The sequence below is a fragment of the Hemiscyllium ocellatum genome, chromosome 37 (genome assembly GCF_020745735.1).
Source record: "Hemiscyllium ocellatum isolate sHemOce1 chromosome 37, sHemOce1.pat.X.cur, whole genome shotgun sequence".
NCBI classification, from domain to species: Eukaryota; Metazoa; Chordata; class Chondrichthyes; order Orectolobiformes; family Hemiscylliidae; genus Hemiscyllium; species Hemiscyllium ocellatum.
This window is the reverse complement of record NC_083437.1, coordinates 28,635,517-28,657,427: the sequence shown is the minus strand read 5'-3', so window position 1 is coordinate 28,657,427 and position 21,911 is coordinate 28,635,517. Positions and strand designations below refer to the sequence as shown.

At 41.3% G+C, this 21,911-nt stretch overlaps 1 protein-coding gene across 2 annotated transcripts in view; it reads left to right on the top strand.

The window, feature by feature from the left end:
* Window positions 1-21,911, top strand: part of LOC132833630 (dnaJ homolog subfamily C member 11) — a 47,509-nt gene that overhangs the window by 15,759 nt on the left and 9,839 nt on the right. For both annotated transcript variants that reach the window (XM_060852041.1, XM_060852043.1), the window contains exons 2-10: window positions 1,721-1,850; window positions 3,023-3,096; window positions 4,155-4,256; window positions 4,862-4,987; window positions 7,034-7,156; window positions 9,214-9,287; window positions 14,392-14,581; window positions 17,693-17,778; window positions 18,236-18,352. In XM_060852041.1, coding sequence (XP_060708024.1) covers window positions 1,721-1,850; window positions 3,023-3,096; window positions 4,155-4,256; window positions 4,862-4,987; window positions 7,034-7,156; window positions 9,214-9,287; window positions 14,392-14,581; window positions 17,693-17,778; window positions 18,236-18,352 — 1,022 coding nt within the window. The remainder of the gene's footprint in view (window positions 1-1,720; window positions 1,851-3,022; window positions 3,097-4,154; window positions 4,257-4,861; window positions 4,988-7,033; window positions 7,157-9,213; window positions 9,288-14,391; window positions 14,582-17,692; window positions 17,779-18,235; window positions 18,353-21,911) is intronic.

Here is a 21,911-nt window from a genome sequence, read left to right as displayed (position 1 = left end):
TTGGAACAGCTTGATTGGAATAGTTCTGGTGTGTAAGTCTTTAGTGCTACTACCAGAATGTTGTGAGGGCCCATTTTCTTGGCAGTATCCATATGTGTTCAGTTTCTTATAAAGTAAATCAAATTAACTGATGACTGGCATCCATGATGCTGGTGACCTCTGGTAAATTGGGGAGGAAGAGGCAAAGTAGGTTTTCCCACTTGTTGGTCTCCTCACAACCTGCTGCAGACCAAATCTAGCAGCTATGTCCTTCAGGACTCATTCAATTTGGTCAGTATTTGTGCCTCAAGCCACACTTTATGATCGACCTTTAAATCTACACCCACAGTGCATTCTGCATACCTTTACCATCCTCGGTGCTTCTTCCAATTGATGTTAACATGGAGGAGTATTGATTTACCAGCTGAAGGAGGGCAGTAGGTACAAATTTAAAATTATAATTAGTAAATCTAGAATTAAAATCTTTACTCATTAATAATGACAATGAAACTAGCATTGATTGTAAAGACCTATTTTGTTCACGAACATTGTTTTGGGAAGGAAACCTGCTATCCAGTCCTGGCCTGGATGTGACTCCTGATCCACAGAAATGGTCAACTCTTAAAAGGCCCTGTTGACTCTACAGAGTCCTTCTTACTAACCACTCTCAATTCCAGCATTGAGAGAGTTGTACCACAGACCAATAGCAGATGAAAGTAATAGGTAATCAGCAGGAGATTCCTTTGCTTGAGACATCATGTGGTGCAGAGTCAAATCCCATCCGACTGTACACCACTGTGCTATCGCCTCTAGATCTGCGCTGCTGCTGGACAGGGCATAACAGGAGTTTTGGTGTTAGTGGTGTCCAGTATATTGATGGTAAGGTATTATTTAGTGTGTATAATTATGTAAGGCTGGTGCTTGACTAAATGTCAACAAATGTCTGCATCTATTCTTGACTCATTGCAGAAGATTGATTGCTATGGTTTGTCAACAATCTCATCACTGTTATATCAGGCAACTACTGGTATGATAGGAGCTGAATTAGATTGACCAGGGTTTTTTTTTCATCCAGCAAGTCTTTTTGTCCAGACCCTTGTATGAAGAATGACCACTTGATTGACATTTGTTTCCTGTTGAACATTGGCTTAATGGAACTAGAAATGAAATTGTCAACAAAAAAGTTGACAAAAGTATGAGAAAACAACTTCTGACATTGCATTTAATTTCAGTTTTCGGTGCTTCGAATTATGTACCTCAGTCTCCCTGCAGAACTAAGAATAGATTTGCCACATCCACTTGACGTGTAATAAATGTTCTGGCTGTTCTTTCAAAAGATGATCATGATTGTGTGAGTGAGAGAGAAGCTGAGAGGGAGTTTGAAAGTACTGAAATCATGATAGTTTTCATCTGTATGACTCTGTAGCACTTAACTTGTTAAGTCGATCTGACGAACCCTAAAGAGTAAATAAGAAGTTCGTAATTTAGCATTCAGCTTTTCAATGAGGTAGACAGTGTCAGAATGGCTGTCCCTGTCCTCTTCCATGCCAATAACCCCAGTGCTTCATATGTAGACTAAACAGAGAGAATTGAGTGAATTTTCCAAAAAAAGTACCTAATGGCCACAATTATGTTTTTTGGATCAAGCAGCACCACTATCATCTTGACTCTATCAGGTTACTTTGAAACAATACTTTCTTTTTTTTAAATATAATTTAGCTGATCTGTCTGTTGTTTGCAGGCCACACAAGATGAACTGAAGGCTGCCTATCGCCGGTTGTGTATGCTGTATCACCCAGACAAGCACCGAGATCCTGAACTGAAACAACAAGCAGAGACTCTCTTCAATCTTGTACATCAGGCATATGAAGGCAAGTACCTTGGGTCATTGAGAAATTAAGTGCTTTCCCTCTGTCCCCCATCACCACCTATTTTGCCAGTGTTATGGGAAAAATCACCAGTCTCGGAGTCAGAATCGGGATCCAACAACAAAGTTTATTGCACAAAGAAACTCGAGCTCCAGGGAGAGAGAGAGACATTCGTCGACATGGCTGTCAGATGTGGGCCTCGTCTCACTCTCGGAGCACATGTCATGATATTTTATACATTTTGTGGTACAATTATTTAAGTATCAAGTATTTGTGCAACATGGTTTGTTTACAGAAAACGTTACAAAATCAGTGTCAGTTTCAGTGGTCGTAATCGTTCTTCCTGAGAAGGATGATCATTTTCCATTACTGCAGATCTGAAGTATGAACACTTCTATACAAGCAGTCTCAGGTAGTTAACATTTCTATAGAAGGTAGTGGCTGGACTCAGACACTTCGGCGGCAGTAGCCATTACTGATGTGTATCCTCTTCCCCATCCACCTTAGACTAATCATCTATGCTCTTTGTCTATTGTGCTGGTATCCTGTTAGCCTCAGGCAGTATCTGTATATGTTTGGCTGTATTTTTCCATGTAATGGCTCAGTGGCCATCTTGTGTCTGTGTGCCCGGTGTCAGCATGCCCTGTGTCAACCCCCCACTTCACCAGTAACTTTACTCAGTTAGTACATTGCATTTGTAACAATCCCAAATTATTTTTTTCCATAGTAGCTGCGGGTGTTGTGGACCAGTTCACAGTGTGGCACATCAATTTCCCATCTTCCCTTTGCAAACAAGAAGCAGGTTGCAGATCATCCTTCTGAATGCAAAAAGAAAAATAAAATGTCCCTTAATTCCCGCTTGTATCTTATAGTCTTTTGTATAGTGCCCTCCTGTTCTGTTTGCTCCCTTTTGTTCTCCTTGCTTGTTTTTACTTTTCACTTTCACCCTCACCATCTCCCCCCCCCCCCGCCTTTCCCCACCCTGTTTCTCATATTCTTCATCTTTGTCTCTTTCTCTCTCGCCCTCTCTGTCTCTCAAACTCCTCCTACAACCTGGGCTACAACTATTTGAATATGGGATCATGTATTGCATCCCTTGTGCGTCATGACTCTTCTGATTTTCAAAGATCAGTTTGTTCTGAATCCTTGTTATTTTTCTATTTTTTCCTTAACAGTACTTAGTGATCCCCAGAGCAGAGCCATCTATGACATCTACGGTAAAAAGGGCCTGGAAATGGAAGGATGGGAGGTAAGCCATTATTCTATTCCTAACACTCACCCCACAAAGGCCAGATCCCATCGTAGAATGCAATTCAAGTTTCTTTCATTGTGAGCTAAAAGAGCCTTGCATGAAACAAATCTGTGTGTTCTGTGTCAGGAAGTGAGCTTGAGGCCATAGTTCAAACTGTTCTCTAATTCATCAATAAATTAACAAGCCAACAGGTTTCATTTTTGGGAGGACTGATTTTAAAATCATTGTCACAGTGGTACTGCAGAAGATACCAAAATCTTGGTGGCAATGGTGATCTAATGGCATGTTGCAAATGCTTAAAGATTTGTTTTCAGTATGATCAATTTGAAGCTTGCATATAAACTGGTGCCCGGACAACATAAGGTCAAGGAGTTTAGGAAAGTTCATGTATTAGTACAGGAGGGAGTAACCATTCAACTTTGTATATTGAGCAATGAATATAACAGTTTACAATCAGAATCTCTGTTTCCTGATATTAGTGACTCTTGTCAGTGACTTGCCTATCAGACCAATTTAATGTGTCATTAATCCATTTCAATTTTCAGCTTTCTCAATCCTGCTTTTCTATCTGTTCTCAAGTATACTGCCTCACATCTAAGTCAAAATTCAACCAGTTGAACTTCCCTCTCCTTGCCCAATTTTCTTCATTGAAGCTATTGACTTCATGAGCATGGATGCTTTTTTTGTGCCTGTATATTGGCTTCTGGCATGATTTGTCCTCATGTGACATCTACATGTGTGCATGCTTCCCAACAGAGTTAAATTACAGTCCCTAACCTCGCTGAGATCCTTTTAAATACACAATAGAGTGCAGAGCCTAAGACATTTCAAGTTGGGTCCAGATAACACTCTCTGCCTTAACCAGCTGAGCCACCTGAGGCAGTTTACCTGTTCCAAGTAGTGAAAGTTAGGTTTTACAGGGCTGCTTTTTTTTTGACTTGTGTAGAAGATTTAGTCCTTCGACCCTGTATTATACAATAAACTGCAACTATTGTCTGTGACTTATCTGGCTAATGCTGTAATTTGTGAATTGATGTTTTGTTCTGTTCTTACAGGTAGTGGAAAGAAAGAAAGCGGCAGCTGAAATACGTGAAGAATTTGAGAGGCTACAACGAGAAAGGGAAGAAAGGCGATTGCAACAAAGAACAAATCCCAAGGTACACAAGGGTCTGCTTAATCATTTGGAACTAAGGTCTCCGAATGATCGCATTGTATTATTCATGAAGCCATTATATTGTCATACACTTGGTGACTTTAAAACTTGAAACAGATTCAGAGGTGAAAATGTGAAATTGTTTCAAAATGTGCATGTATATCTGAGTCTGTATCCTTGGTATTTTTGAAAATGAGTTGCTGTAAATAGTTTCCATTATAAATCCTTTTGTCTGCAGTTAAAAAATACACTATTCTAAATTTTTCACATTCTAATTGCACACTCCCATCAATCGAGTGCTACAATGCCACAACTATTGTGCTTAAAGAATAAGAGTATGTCTGGTTTCCTTTCCAAATATGGACTTAGCAATTTATAATGGAAACATATAAAAATACAGAATTGTTCCCCTAAGCCTACTTCCTCTGAAAATCGGACTTGGTTTTGACTCCTTGTGCACCACTGTAAGAGATGGCTTACTATACATATCAGCTTAAGACTGAAGTTCTTCTTTTGAATTGTTCCAAGAGCAACATGCATCAGTTACACTGTCACGTTAGAATAGTGCATTCTCATAAATGAGTCATGACTTATTTAATTTTCTTGCAGGGTACGATAAGTGTTGGTGTGGATGCCACTGACCTCTTTGACCGCTATGATGAGGAGTTTGAAGAGCCAGGCAGTCGGTTTCCTCAGATTGAAATTAATAAAATGCACATATCACAATCTATTGAAGTAGGTATTTCAAAACCTGTCACAAAAGTTCGTAAAAGGGATAACTTTTGAAGCTGTACAGTAACCCTTCCTTGATGACTTAAATGCCAAATATAAATATAAAGAGCTAAAACAAATGCTGAGCATTTCCTGATGCTGTTCCTCCTACCAACATTCTGTACTCCCAAATAATGGTTCAAGATCAGGTGACACCTCCAGATCCTGTTCTGGTTTTGGAGTATGAAGCCTTACAGACCAGGGAGGTATGTGTTCAATAAATGGCCTTGGTTGGGGCAACAGTATAAAACTGCAGTTACCTAATGGACTGTAGACACTGCATATTGGATAGGCACCGTCTGTTAAGCTCTTCAAATAATATGCACTGACCAGTTGTTCTTTGCTTTCAGTAATCCAGCTGTTTTGTCAGCATTTTGAGACTAGTGCAGAAAACCTAGGAATATGAGGCGTGAGTGGGAGAGTAGAGTTGAGGCAGAGGGCAACTATAATCATATTCAGTGGCAGACTACATAGAACATAGAAGGATACAGCGCAGTACAGGCCCTTCGGCCCTCGATGTTGCGCCGACCGAATCCTACCTAACCTATACTAGCCCAATAACTTCCAAATGCCTATCCAATGCCCGCTTAAATGACCATAAAGAAGGAGAGTTCACCACTGATACGGGCAGGGCATTCCATGAACTCACAACCCGCTGTGTGAAGAATCTACCCCTAACATCTGTCCTATACCTACCACCCCTTAATTTAAAGTTATGTCCCCTAGTAACACCTGACTCCATTAGCGGTAAAAGGTTCTTAGTATCTACCCTATCTAAACCCCTAATCATCTTATACACTTCTATCAGATCTCCCCTAAACCTTCTCTTCTCCAATGAGAACAGCCCCAAGTGCCTCAGCCTTTCCTCATAAGATTTTCCTACCATTCCAGGCAACATCCTGGTAAACCTCCTCTGCACTCGTTCTAAAGCTTCCACATCCTTCCTATAGTATGGCGACCAAAACTGCACACAATACTCCAGATGAGGCCTCACCAGAGTCTTATACAACTGCAACATGACCTCAGGACTCCGGAACTCAATTCCTCTGCCAATAAAGCCCAGTACACCATATGCCTTCCTCACAGCACTATTTACCTGGGTGGCAACTTTCAGAGATCTGTGTACATGGACACCAAGATCCCTCTGCTCATCCACACTACCAAGTAGCCTACCATTAGCCCAGTAATTCATCATCTTGTTATTCCTACCAAAGTGAACGACTTCGCACTTAGCTACATTGAATTCCATTTGCCACATTTCCGCCCAGCTCTGCAACTTATCTATATCCCGCTGTAACCTACCACTTCCTTCCTCACTATCCACAACTCCACCGACTTTTGTGTCATCCGCAAACTTGCTTACCCAGCTTTCAAGTCCTTCCTCTAGATCATTTATAAAGATAACAAAAAGCAATGGTCCCAAAACAGATCCTTGTGGTACACCGCTAGTAACTGCGCTCCAAGATGAACATAATCCATCAACTACTACCCTCTGTCTCCTTCCAGCCAGCCAATTCCTAATCCAAACCTCTAATGTATCCTCAATGCCATACCTCAATGCCACTACATGTAGTGACAGGACTGAGAACCGAGTGCTGACGGGAACATATAATTTCCTACTGCTCCATTTTCTTGTTTCATTGTAAAGTAATTTCAAGGTGTGGTTATACTGCCCAATACTTGCTACAGATTAGGCCCTATTATGAAGTTTAAGACATGCAGAAACTATATTGAGAAATTAATAGATAGGGAAGGGGAAGGTAGCTGCATTACTGCTGTTGATCACTACCTGGTAGTGGTAGGAGTGTGATTGTGTATGCTTTGGGTTGACCTACAATCCCCTCCATAACAAAATATTTGACTAAGTTGCACTGTCCAGCTGACAAAAACAAAATCTCCACTTGGATAATATACAGCAGGACTGCTGTCATCATGGTGTGCACCCCATTGTTCATCTTCAGAAGAGTAAGAAAGGTGAAGTTAATCACTAGGTTGATGTTTTTCTCACAGGCTCCATTGACCACGACAGACACAGCTGTTCTAGCAGGGAGCCTATCAACGCAGAATGGCAATGGCGGTGGCTCAATCAATATTGCATTGAGGCGGGTAACCTCTGCAAAAGGATGGGGTGAGGTAAGGGCTGAACTTTTACTCCTTGCAGTAATAGTGTACTTGGTATTTCTTGAAATTCCTTTGCAATTATTGTTTGGAATATCCCTCCCAATTCAGGATGAGTCTGCTCAGAAGCTTTGAAGTTGAACTTGGATTGTGCTTGCATATAAAAAAAAGTTGCACAAAGTTGTTAGTTTGTATATGGTTGCTCCACAGACCATTTGGTTACTCCAAACAAAGTCTGCCTTGTTGATGAATTGAATAAATGTTTGATCCATTGTGATTTTTTCAGATATATACACAAATTTATTTTTTGTCACCTGTAAATTTGTGTTTTATGTTTTTTTTATTCAAGTGTTGTATGCTCTGCAAGGCTATGATTCACAGAAGAATACAAACAGGTTGCTTGTGTGATGCTGCAGCAACCTAATGTGGCAGTTCACATGAAAATGGCATGCTATCAAACTCCAGATTTCATGTGTTGAAATACATGACACTTCCTTTTCATCCTTAATCAGCAGATGTGGTTCTTTTAGTTTGGGAAGTATTTACCATCACCACCCCAAGTAATGCCCAATACATTGCTTCACTTAGCTGATTCCCATGTATCTCTTTGTATTGTTAAAGATGGAGTGCTGTGTAGCATTCTCCACTAGTAGTGCCTGTCAGATACCTACCCGAGAACTTCAGCTGGTGTATCCATGTTGTTGCTGTCAGTTTGAGCATAGGATCATGAAGCAACAGGTTTTTTTTCAATAATTGTATATGATCTTGTCTTCACCGCACCAATATAATCTCTGGGAATGGAGTTTAGACATAAAATGTTTGTGGGTCGAGATTTGTGTTCAATATTCTGAATAATATGCAGCTGTAAGTTTCGTATTTGTACTATTCCTCATTGTATTTCATCGGAATGTTTTAAAGCACTGAATTTCTTTGAAAAGCAATGACTGCTGTTTGACTGAACATCAAAGCCATTTGTACAATCACACAAAAACACAACTGGAAATTAAATGAATGAGCTGTTGTTCTTTTTCATTTGGTTTAAAGAGAGCATGTTATCCAAGGCACAGGGAGATCTCTCTGTTCTTAAGTGTCCTGAAATTTTTAATGTTCACCACTGTATTTGCATTTCACCCTTCAGGTGAACTTGTATAATCAAGTCTGAAGTGGTGCCTGAACCCTCCGTTCTCAATTCAGTTGCAAGAAAACTACTGACACAACAAATCAGTAAGAATTGGTGATAACATCTCCTCCACCATAGTCCTCAACAGTATATTCAGCCCTATGCTGTAGCACTCTTTATACTCACGTCTAGGTGGCCAAATTTCACCTCCGCTCCATTTACAAGTTTGATGAACACGCTGCCGTTGTAGGTTGGATCTCCAACAATGACAAGACTGAGTGCCCAGTAGCATGGTGTAAAGTCAACAATCTCTCCATCAATGACAGCAAAATGAAGGAGCTGGTCATTGACTTCAGGAAGCAGAGTGGAGGGAACGCCCCTGTCTGCACCAGTGGTGCTGAGATAGATGGTCCAGAGCGTCAAGTTCATGGGAGTGATGGTCACCAACAATCTGTCCTAGTCCACCCATGTCAAGAAAGTCCAACAACACCCCTACTTTCTCAGGAGGCGAAGGAAATTAGCCATGTCCACAACAACTCTTATCAATTTTTATAAGTGCACCATGAAAGCATCCTAGCTGGATGCTTCACACGTGGTTTGGCAACTGCAGTTCCCAAAACCACAAGAAACTACAGAGAGTAATGAGCACAGCCCAGTCCATCATGCAAGCCAGCATTCCATCCATTAGCTTTATCTATACTTCCTACTACCATGGGAAAGTAATCAAGGACCCCTCCCCTTCCACATTCTTCTGCACTATGTTCCACAACCTGATGCACTTGCGATGGAGAGCATGCAAAACAGCACTTCACTGTACCTCAGCAGATGTGACAACAATAAATCAAATCAAAATGAACAATATAAAACCCTGATATTAAAGCTGTCATAAAGTTAACAAGAGTCTGGATTTTTCCATTAAATCTTGATTACTCTCTCATTTTATGTTTGACAGTTGGAATTTGGAGCAGGAGATATTCAAGGGCCTTTATTTGGGATGAAAATATTTAGAAACATCACTTCGCAAAGGTAGGTGACATAAGCAAGTTCCAGTTTTAATTTCAAGTAGACTTGAACATTGCTATTAGTTGTTGTGGTTCTGTTCGCTGAGTTGAGAGTTTGTGTTGCAAGCGTTTTGTCCCCTGTCTAGGTGACATCCTCAGTGCTTGGGAGCCTCCTGTGAAGCGCTTCTGTGATGTTTCCTCCAGCATTTATAGTGGCTTGTCTCTGCCGCTTCCGGTTGTCAGTTCTTGCTGTCCGCTGCAGTGGCCGGTATATTGGGTCCAGGTCGATGTGTTTGTTGATCGAATCTGTGGATGAGTGCCATGCCTCTAGGAATTCCCTAGCTGTTCTCTGTTTGGCCTGCCCTACAATAGTCATGTTGTCCCAGTCGAATTCATGTTGCTTGTCATCTGCGTGTGTGGCTACTAAGGATAGCTGGTTGTGTTGTTTCATGGCTAGTTGGTGTTCATGGATGCGGGTCGTCAGCTGTCTTCCTGTTTGTCCTATGTAGTGTTTTGTGCAGTCCTTGCATGGGATTTCATACACTACATTGGTTTTGTTCATGCTGGGTATCGGGTCCTTCGTTCTGGTGAGTTGTTGTCCGAGAGTGGCTGTTGGTTTGTGTGCTGTTATGAGTCCTAGTGGTCGCAGCAGTCTGGCTGTCAGTTCGGAAATGCTCCTGATGTATAGTAGTGTGGCTAGTCCTTTGGGTTGCGGCATGTCCTCGTTCCGTTGTCTTTCCCTTAGGCATCTGTTGATGAAATTGCGCGGGTATCCGTTTTTGGTGAATACCTTGTATAGGTGTTCTTCTTCCTCTTTTTGCAGTTCTGGTGTACTGCAGTGTGTTGTGGCCCTTTTGAATAGTGTCCTGTTGCAACTTCGTTTGTGTGTGTTGGGGTGGTTGCTTTCATAGTTCAGGACTTGGTCTGTGTGTGTGGCTTTTCTGTATACCTGCGTGTTGAATTCTCCGTTCGGTGTTCTCTGTACAATCACGTCTAGGAGTGGGAGCTGGTTGTCCTTTTCTTCCTCTCTCGTGAATCGGATTCCTGTGAGTGTGGCGTTGATGATCCGGTGTGTGTTCTCTCTTTGTGTTTTTAATGATTACAAAGGTGTCGTCTACATATCTGACCCAGAGTTTGGGTTGTATTTGCGGTAAGACTGTTTGTTCTAACCTTTGCATTACTGCTTCTGCAGAGTCCAGAGATCGGTAAGCCCATGGGTGTGCCATTGACGGCACCTTTGTAATCATTAAAAACACAGAAATAGAGAACACACACCGGATCATCGACACCACACACAGGAATCTGATTCACGAGAGAGGAAGAAGAGGACAACCAGCTCCCATTCCTAGATGTGAAGATACAGAGAACACCGAACGGAGAATTCAGCACAAAGGTATACAGAAAAGCCACACACACAGACCAAGTCCTGAACTATGAAAGCAACCACCCCAACACACACAAACGAAGTTGCATCAGGACACTATTCAAAAGGGCCACAACACACTACAGCACACCAGAACTGCAAAAAGAGGAAAAAGAACACATATACAAGATATTCACCAAAAACGGATACCCGTGCAATTTCATCAACAGATGCCTAAGGGAAAGACAACGGAACGAGGACATGCCGCAACCCAAAGGACTAGCCACACTACCATACATCAGGAGCATTTCCGAACTGACAGCCAGACTGCTGCGACCACTAGGACTCATAACAGCACACAAACCAACAGCCACTCTCGGACAACAACTCACCAGAACGAAGGACCCGATACCCAGCATGAACAAAACCAATGTAGTGTATGAAATCCCATGCAAGGACTGCACAAAACACTACATAGGACAAACAGGAAGACAGCTAACGACCCGCATCCATGAACACCAACTAGCCATGAAACAACACAACCAGCTATCCTTAGTAGCCACCCACGTAGATGACAAGCAACATGAATTCGACTGGAACAACATTACTATTATAGGGCAAGCCAAACAGAGAACAGCCAGGGAACTCCTAGAGGCATGGCACTGATCCACAGATTCTATCAACAAACACATCGACCTGGACCCAATATACCGGCCACTGTAGTGAACAGCAAGAACTGACAACCGGAAGCGGCAGAGACAAGCCACTATAAATGCAGGAGGAAACATCACAGAAGCGCTTCACAGCAGGCTCCCAAGCACTGAGGATGTCACCTAGACAGGGGATGAAACGTTTGCAACACAAACTCCCAGCTTGGCGAACAGAACCACAACGAACACCCGAGCTACAAAATCTTCTCCCAAACTTTGATTGCTATTAGTATTTTGCTCTGTATTCACCAGAAATTGCTGTGTTCTAGATCTCCATTATCCTTTGTGTGAATACACACTTCTTGATTTTTCTCTTGAACTGTCAAATGCTCCCTCCTTGTTTTGGATCTCTATCTCCATATCTACCCTTTGAAATCCTTAGGGCGGCACGGTGGCTCAGTTGTTAGCACTGCTGCCTCACAGCACTAGGGGTCTGAGTTCGATTCCAACCTTAGGCAACTGTTTGTGTGTGGTTTACACATTCTCCATGTCTGCATGGGTTTCTTCCATGTGCTTTGATTTCCTCCAACAATCCAAAGATGTGTAGATTAGCCATGAGAAGTGCAGGGCTCCGGGGATATGACAGGGAGTGGGTCTTGGTGGGGTGCTCTTCGGGGATGGGGTCTAGGGAGGATATTGTTCAGAAGATCGGCATGAACGCAATGGGCCGAATGGCCTGCTTCCACACTGTAAGGATTCTGTGATCCCTCAATCGTGTCAAATATCCCAATTGCCCTTCCAATATTTTAAGCTCAAGGGGAGTACACCTAAGATTGCGCAACCTGTCTTCATTATTGTATTTATACACAGTTCATGAATAGGCATTGTACCTCGCTCTAAAGCCAGTAGAGTCATAGAGATGGACAGCATGGAAACAGATCCCTCAGTTCAATTCATCCATGCTGACCAAATATCCTAACTTAATCTAGTCCCATTTGCCAGCACTTGACCCATATCCTTTCAAACCCTTCCTATTCACATAACCATCCAGATGAATTTTAAATGCTGTAATTGCACCAGCCTCCACTACTCTCTCTGGCAGCTCATTCCATACATGCATCACCCTTTGCATGAAAAAGTTGCCCCTTAGGTCCCTTTTGAATTCCCCCCCCCCCCCCCCCTCCCATCCTAAACCTATGTCCTTCAGTTCTGGACTCCTCCAACCCAGGGAAAAGACTTTGTCTGTTTATCCTATCCATGCCCCTCATGATTTTATAAACCTCTATGAGGTCACCCCTCAGCTTCTGACACTCCAGAGAAAACAGCCCCAGCCTGTTCAGCCTCTCCCCGTAGCTCAAACCCTCCAACCCTGGCAACATCCTTGTAGATCTTTTCTGAACCCTCTCAAGTTTCACATGATCGTCCTGATAGGAAGGAGACCAGAATTGCACACAATTTTGCAAACGTGGCCTAACCAATGTCCTGTACAGTTGCAAATCTTTCTTGAGCTGCAGGCACTGTACTGCTTAAAATTAAAAGTCTAAAAATGTGCTCCATGTGTTGATGCTGATATAGTGTGATTTCAGCTGGCTCCTCTTCATAATACTTGCTCCAAAATCCTTGATTGATAGTTGGGAAATACATGGACACCTGGCTAGATTCTTGCCAATTCTGGCAGATGGTCAGACAGCAGCAAAAGCAGTCGAGTAGTGGCCATTCTCCACAATTCTCCCTATTAGGAAATGACTGATCTTTTGTATGAAAAAAATGAGAAAATTAAACTCCTGGGATCATGATTGACAAATTGATAAAACATGTTCAGTGATAGTAAGTAAAACAAATCAGATGTGGGGGACATTTTTATAGGATTGATATTGAGCGGAAATGGTGACATAATCCAGCAACATTGTAAATCGTTGCCATGTATAATTCTGGTCACCACTGTACTAAAGGAAGTAGGTGATCGTAAAGGTACAGAAGACAGCAATGATTGAAAGGATGGAGTGTTTGGATTATGAGGACTGATTATGTCTTCACTACAATAAAGAAGGTGATCTAATCTTTCGCATTGTAAAGGAACTGCATAAAATAGGACATGGCCAACTGTTTTACACTGTCCAGAACAAAAGAACTACAAGAACACAACCTGCACATTTTAATGTAGTAAATTCAGAACTAATCTAGAGGAACATTATTTCAGTAACAAAGTGACCAGTTTGTAGATCCTGCATCACCGGGCGATGGCACAATTTGTATTGCTTCATCTCAATACAAATTAGAAACACTTATTTCAGCAAATGATAATTGAGGATGAAATATGTCAGTAATTTGACACACGACATCATGAGCGGTGTATGCTGTGGCAAAAATTAGTTTAGACCCATGATTTTCAGAGTTCTCCATTACCATGGATTTCCTGGAGGCAAGTTAGCCAGTTGGCCATTCCAGATTGTGGAAATTGAGCTCCATGAACATTTTGTTTCAAGTTCAATAGAAACTTAGTTAATGATGACTGTTCCCCTCCATCCCGCGTTCATGCTGTTTTCTGGAGTAGAGTAACTGGTGTGGCCATACAATTTACAGTTGAGTCATACAGCAATCAAGGTCAAGCAGCAAAGCAAACTTGCTGCAACAGAGACTTGTTGGGGGGAAAATTCCCTTATTAGCTGAGAATATTAAATTAACCTGTTCTCAAAAGTTTGATTCACCTTTGCCAGATAATGGGTAAGTAAATATGCAGCTAACAGATTATGGAACTATATTATCCAGAAGGACTGGACACAACCTCTAGCCAGTTGCTGATTTATCTGATCTCCATTGAGTACTGCTAGTAACTACATGGGTTAGGAAGGGACAAATCAGGTAGGATTTCCATACCTAACCACTGCCATTGGTTAACCCTATCTTCTGTCATTTTCTGGCTCTTGTGAAAATTATTTGGGATTGGGCAAGGTCTGGCTTGACTGATTTGGAACCTATATTTAAGTTTGCACATGATCAACAGCTACTCTGACAACCTAAGAAGGTGAAAAATTAGGAACAGTCAACTTTTTGTTTCAACAGAACAGCAGCCTTCACTGACAAATATTCTTTCTCTTCTCCTCGACCCAATACAGTTTTATCACCACTCATTGTGGGCTACAGTTTTCATCTCGTGGAATCCGTCCTGGCTTGACCACAGTCCTAGCACGAAACCTGGACAAGAACACAATGGGCTACCTGCAGTGGCGCTGGGGTAGTCAGTCTGCCATGAATACCAGTCTAGTAAGAGACACTAAAACCAGTCACCTTACATTAGCATTACAGGTAATGTAAATTTAAGCAATTTAAAACCTGTACCATTGTCTCTTGTATCCAACATACACATAACATTCAGTTCAAAGTATCTTTTCCTTCCTCCTGGTAATTTGAAGGGGCAATGAAACACAGTGATACTGTTACACAACTAGTAATCTAGAAATCCGGGTAATGATCTGGAGATGTGAGCTTGAATCCTATTATGTTAGAAGATGACATTCAAATTCAAAAAATCTAGAATAGATAATGTAATGATGATTGAAATCATTGTCAGTTGTTGTAAAAAGAAACGACTGGTTCACTCATGTTCTTTGGGCAAGGAAATCTGCCAGTCTTTCTTGGTTTAACTGACATATCACTAGGCGAGATTAGATTAGATTACTACAGCCCTACTTCGGCCCTACAAGTCCACATCAACCCGCCGAAGCGCAATCCACCCAAACCCATTCACCTACATTTACCCCTGCCCCTAACACTACAGGCAAGTTAACATGGCCAATTCACCTAACCTGCACATTTTTGGACTGAGAAGAAACCGGAGCACCCGGAGGAAACCCACGTAGACACTGGGGGAATGTGCAAACTCCACACAGTCAGCCAGCTGAGGCGGGAATTGAACCCGGGTCTCTGGCGCTGTGAGGCAGCAGTGCTAACCACTGTGCCACCCACTAGTGAAACCATAGTCTGACATTGTCATGTTCTTGGAATTGTAATTTGCAAATCATGTCCCATTTACCATTAACACCATCCCTGAGTATGTCCTGTCTCACCAAAACAAGAGACCCAGCAAAGGTGACTGCACAGAGATATACACATTAGGGAGAGAGTTTCCCTCGGTCCAGACCACTCAAAGTCTCATGGCATCCACTCAGACAAGGAAACCTTCTGATTACCAGACACACCTCAGCTCATTAATCAGATCTTCTCCATGTGGATCACCACTTGGAGGAAATATTCAAGGTCAGTGTCCATCTCCAAGAGTTGCTCAACAGCACCACTACTGACTGAGCTGATGAAGTCCTCAGGGGAGGCAATGGCCAAGTGGTATTATCACTGGACTGTTAATCCAGAAACCCAGGTAGAATTCTGCTTCGAATCCCGGAATTTGAATTCAATTTACAAAACTCTGGAATTAAGAGTCTGATGATGACCATGAAACCATTGCTAATTGTCTGATAAACACACCTGGTTCACTCGTATTGTGGACTACATGTGACTCCAAAGCCAGAGCAATGCGGGTTAGTCTTAAGTGTCCTTCTGGGATGAGCGATAAATGCTGTCTTAGTCATCAATATCCACATCCCATGAATGAATTAAAGGGTTTTTTTTTAAATAGCTGAAAGATGGGGTCTGCAGCAAGTGGTGAGGGAATCAACAAGAGGACAAAATATACTTGATCTCATCAACACCAATCTGCCTGTTGCAGGTGCATCTGTCCATGATGGAGTCAGTAGGAATAGTTCTTGTGGAGATAAAGTCCCATTTTCACTTTGAGGATACTCCTCATGGTGTTATGTCATGCTATCACTGTAACTAAATAGGATAGATTTGGAATAAATCTCGCAGCATAAGAGTGAGCATCCATAATGCATTGCAGGGCATTGGCAGCAGAATTGTACACAATTGTAACAGTCTACAATGTCATGGACTGGCATATCCCCCATTCTCCCCACTACCATTAAGGCAGTGTTGAACCTTGGTTCAGTGAAGAATGCAGGATAGTATGTCATGAAAAGAATCAAACATACCTAAAAATGGGTGTCTACCTGGTGAAGCCACTGCACACAAATAATTATATGCCAACAGCAAAAGCAGCATGTGATAGACAGAGCTAAGCAATTCCTCAACCAATGGATGCAATTCTAGCTGCATCCAGTTGTGAATAGTAATGGACAATTAAAACAACTCACAAGGGGAAGAGGCTATAAATATCCCTCAATGATGGGGGGCTCAGCATATCTGTGCAAAAGATAAGGCAGCAATGTTCGCGTTTGCAAGTGTTTCAGCCAGAAGTATCAAGCAGCAAATTCATCTCCACCTCTTCCTGAGATCCCCAGTATCACAGATGGAAGTCTTCAGTTAGTTTGATTCACTTCATGTGATATCAAGACTGACTAAAGGCACCGGATGCTGCAAAAGGCTTTCTACACATTTCCATTAGAAACTCTGTCAGGACAGCTACTACACTGGTTAAGTACAGAGTAAAGATCACTCCATGCTGTCCCATCAAATACTCTCAAGACATTTAACCAACCATATTTAAGCTTCCTCCACATTGTCCTATCAAACACTCTCAGGAGTAGTTTGGAGAGAATTTATATTGTATCGAACCTATGTAGCACTTGACCTACGAGTTCTGATAATTAGGTAACTGATTCTGTGATCGAGTTGAGCAGAGCTCAAAATCTTAGCTCTATTCATTATGATCACAGTACAAGTTCAGTATGAGTTGGAAATAGTTCATTTTACACTGTTGTAAGTTCAACCATGCCCAAGAAACATTTACATCTGTCACTTCTACATCTTTGATTAACAGATTAGCAGCTTGTGTCCAGTTAAAAGTATGTTATTTAATGTGGCTTGATACTTAGGGCATTGCATTAATGCTTTCCAAATCCATTTTACATTGGCCTTCTATAGCTTGTACATAGTAGACTCTTCTATCCGATCAGCCTGGTAAGGGTTTAAACCAAGTCCCTTAAAGTAAATCTGATGAGTCATCCTGTACCCCACTACCAATCCTTAATATCACTGAGTAATCCCCATCCAAATTGCTCATAATCTATTACATTGGATCCTTTCGTAAGTAAGGAGAACAAAACTGTAAACAGGACTCCAAAGTTAGACCTCATCTATGTTTTATACAATATTTGTAAAACATCCCTACTCATATATTCCATTCTTTTCACAATAAACCCTTAATAAACCCAATGAACCCAATAAAGCATTACCCCTTAATTACTTGCTGTATCTGTGTACTGACTTCTTTTGATTCATGTAGCAAGGCACCCTGATCCTTGTGTACCTCCAAGTTCTGTGATTTCTCTACATTAAAACAATATGCTGCTTCAGTCTGTTTTCACATTTTTCCACATACTAATTTTGCTGATTTGTTTACAGCTCGGAATTCCTCATTCATTTATGCTAATCAGCTACCAATACAAGTTCCAGGATGATGATCAAACCAGGATAAAGGGGACCATCAAGTAAGTTTTGTTTTTGTTGTAATTTTAAATATAAATTATTTAGACTGTAGCATTGCCTGTTTCTTATAATGCACAACGTACAATATTAAATATTTATTAAAGCAAGATAATTTTAATAATAATTAGAAGGTTAATGGTTTCAAGTGTTTCTAAGAATAAATGTGTAGAAGTGAATTACAGGATGAAACACTAAGAGTTTCAGGCTGTTCCGATGTAGAATGAAGGCTTGTGTTTCCAGACTGGAAGTAAATCAAGGTTCAGGTGATTTATATAGAGAATAGCACACAATTGAAAATAAGCCACAGGCAGGGATCTCATCAAAGTATTGGGTGTTCGTTCGTAAAATTTAATTATAATTAATGGTGAGCTACAGGCTGGAAAATTATAACATAACTAGGAATGAAAACTGCACAGAGGTGACAATGTTTGAGCGGGTCTTGTGTGGTTCCGCCTGCAGGACTGGATTCTTCGGCACTTTGGTTGAATATGGTGCCGAGAGGAAGATCTCCAGACACAGCATCCTAGGAGCAACTGTCAGTATCGGAGTGCCTCAGGGAGTGTCCCTCAAAATTAAGTATGTATTGAAGATCATGTGGCTTATTCTCAAGATAATTTTCTTTGACCAAGTTAGGAAGCCAAAATTGTTGACTTGAGGGATTTGTTGCAAGTTTACCATTTTTCAGGTGCTGTGTGTAATTGCTGTGCTACTTAGTGGCATAGAGTAGCTTCAGTCCTTCTCTTTAACCCTGCAGGTCTTGCTATGCCTCACTGTTGTAACATACCAGAAATCAAATTGGGTTGTTCCTGGAGTTGTCACAGAAAGTTTTTTTTTAAATTTCAAAGTATGCAAATCCTCCAATTTACCTGTCTGATAGATTCAGATTAACAGAAAATACTGACCAAGTTTCTACACTGAACAATTATCTATTGCAAATAAATAGATTCTAACATACTTCTAAACTCCTGCCCCAGGTTACATACACATTCAAACAGACACAGATGGACAAAGAAAACTGGTGTTTGGGTGGAATGAATAAACTATGAGGAAAGCAGTTCTGCAGCGCCAGACCACAGGATTTGCACGGGTGTTTCTTTTATTCGCCAAGTTCTTTTGATCTTTTCCTTACTCACAGTAAGCTCGTAGTGACTGATTAACAAATGAAAGTGACTTATTAGTTAAAAGCAACAGCTTGTAGCTACTAATGGGAGAAAACAACATGTTTTCTTTAGCTTCAAATATTTTACGGAGTGAGAAAGCGACAACAGCGTTTCCAGTTCCAAAGATCTGGACGTTTTTCAATATTGTTCATACTGACCAGCTGTACAGCTACCCAGTAACAAGTCAGAAAGTTATCATTAAGCTGCTAACCTTTGGTACCCACAAACCGGTCAGCTACTTGTTGTTGGCCAGAGCTCACTTTTGTAGACACACCCTGCTGCTATGCCTTCTGTTTACCTCCTTGCTCCATTGATTGCAAAGCAATACTGTAACCCCACAATGGGTTTCAGTACCTTACATTTTAAAAGTACAGCCACTCCTTTTATACAATTCAATCCACAATCCTAAACAAAGTAAGATAAAAGGATGTAGTCTTTACAATCTCCTACAAATAGGTTTCTCACGGGGAATTACAAAGATTTCTGAAGACTTTTCCATTAGAGAGCCAAATAAGAAATTACACAGGTTGGGGTTCAACTTCTTCCTCCTCATTTGCTTGAACCAGCTCATTAATGAGAGAGCTTGGCAAAGATTGAAAGTGGATTATCTAGCTGTCTCTGTCTGATTGTACCGAGAGAGCAGGGACAGAAATAGCTTTGCAGTTTAAATTTTATGAAAAATATTTATACATTCTTGTTTTTAACAAGGCACCTAAAAGATGTTGTGGTGTTATTTTTCCTCTCCAGTAGAATTTTATTATGTGAAGATATCCTTCCTAATCATATCGCAACCAGATGCCTTTTAAATGTTTTAATTGTACACCTCCACCACTTCCTCTGGCAGTTTGTTCCATACACACACAACTCTCTGTTAAAAATGTTATCTTTGGGGTCCTTTTTAAATCTTTCCCCTCTCATCTTAAACCTATGTCTTCTACTTTTGGACTCCCCCCTCCTATCCAAGCTCTTCATGATTTTATAAACCTCCTATAAGGTCACCTCTCAGCCTCTGATGCTCCAGGGACAAAAGCCCCAGCCTATTCAACCTCTCCCTATAAATCAAACCCTCCAGTGCCAGTAACATCCTTGTAACTCTTTTCTGCACTGTCTCATGTTTTTAATGATAACCTTCCTGTAGAAGAGCAACCAGAATTCCTGATGAAGGGCTTATGTCCAAAGCATCAAATCTCCCGCTCCTTGGATGCTACCTGACCTACTGTGCTTTTCCAACGCCATGCTTTTCAACTCGAATCAGAATTGTACGCAAAGGTGGCTTCACCAAAGTCTTGTACAATCACAACATGACATCCAAACTTGTATACTCAGTGTTATGTCCAATGAAGACATGGTCCAAACACCGCCTTCACCATCCTGTTTACCTGTGACTCCAAGTTTAAGGAACTATGTATTTGCACTCCTAGCCTTCTTTGTTTGGCAACACTCCCCAAAGCACTGCCATTAATTGTATAAGTCCTACTCCAGTTTGCCTTGTCAAAATGAACACCCCGCATAAATCTAAATTAAACTCTATTTGCCACCCCCGGCCCATTGGCCTATCTGATCAAGGTCCCTGTACTCTGAGATTATCTTCTTCATTATCCACTACACCATCCAGAGGGAAACGGACCAAATGCTAGCAAATGGGACTGGGTCAGATTGGGATGTCTGGTATGGACGAGTTAGACTGAAGGCTGTTTCCATGCTATATGACTTTTATCACTGTAGTGAGAGATACAGAACACAGCAGGTGGATGGAATACAGATCAGTCACTATCTAAATAAAGTTGATACAGGCTCAAGGACGTAAACGAGCTTATCCGATTCTTAAGAGTCGTTGGGACCATCCTACAGACTGTGAAACATTTCTTACGTAAATTATTCATTTTTTTAATCTTGAGAGATTGTTCCTTCCTTGGCATTTCCTCAGTCCCTTCCAGACTTTGATGATCTTAATAACACGTGATAGGTAGAAGCTGCATCCAGTGACAATGGCAACGAGTATTCACAAACGGGAGTGACATTTCTTTATCAAAAGCAAGCTGTTGATTCTTTTTGTGTTCCTCCTTAGGTTAGTGAGTAGAGGCACTGCTCAAAGTAGTAAAATTAAAGGTTCATTTTCAGGGCTGTGTTGCTTTAGGTGAATCTCAACTGATGCATTAGCAATAGAAAAGCCTTCTGAAACTCTTTGCACATGCAGAGTGGGCCTGTACTGAAGGCATGTTTTTTTTTGGTCCCTGCTCCTATTTTCATTCCCTAATTACCTGACACAATCTCTCTCCCTGGCAAAGGCCATTGATGAAGCCAGACTGTTTGTAACCTTGGTGTTGCCTGTGATCCCATATTCATATGCCAATACTAAGATTGCCTATTTCCGATCCTGAAACATTGCCTGCCTTTGCCCCTGCATCAGTGATGTCTTACTAAAATCCGCAGCCAAGTCTTTATCACCTCTATATTTGACAATTCCAATGCATTCCTAGATGGTCTCGTCTTTAACCTTCCATAAACATGAGGTCATCTAAATCTTCCCTCCCTGAGTTTGATCTTGCACCAAGTCCTGATCCCTATTAGCTTTGTGCTTGCTGATCTACATTGACTCCCAGTCAAACAATGTCTTGATTTTAAAATGTTTCTTATTTTTTAAATCCTTCCATAGCATTGCCTTACCCATCTCCGTAATCTCCTCCAGACTCCAGCCTTCTGTGAAATCTCTGTTGCTCTAATTCTGGCCTCTTGTTTTCTCTGATTTTTCTTTTGCTTTACCACCTTCTCTTGCCAAGGTTCTAACTAGTACCATCCCTGCATATTTGCGCCTTGCTTTCCACTTTTTTAAGGCATTCCTTCACCCTTCTCAAGATTTTGGTCATCTGATCTAAATCTCCTTGTATAACTTTGTCATACTTTGTTTTATAATGCTTTTTTGGACATTTTATGATATTGAATTATTGTACAAGCCTCATTCCAACAATTAGAAG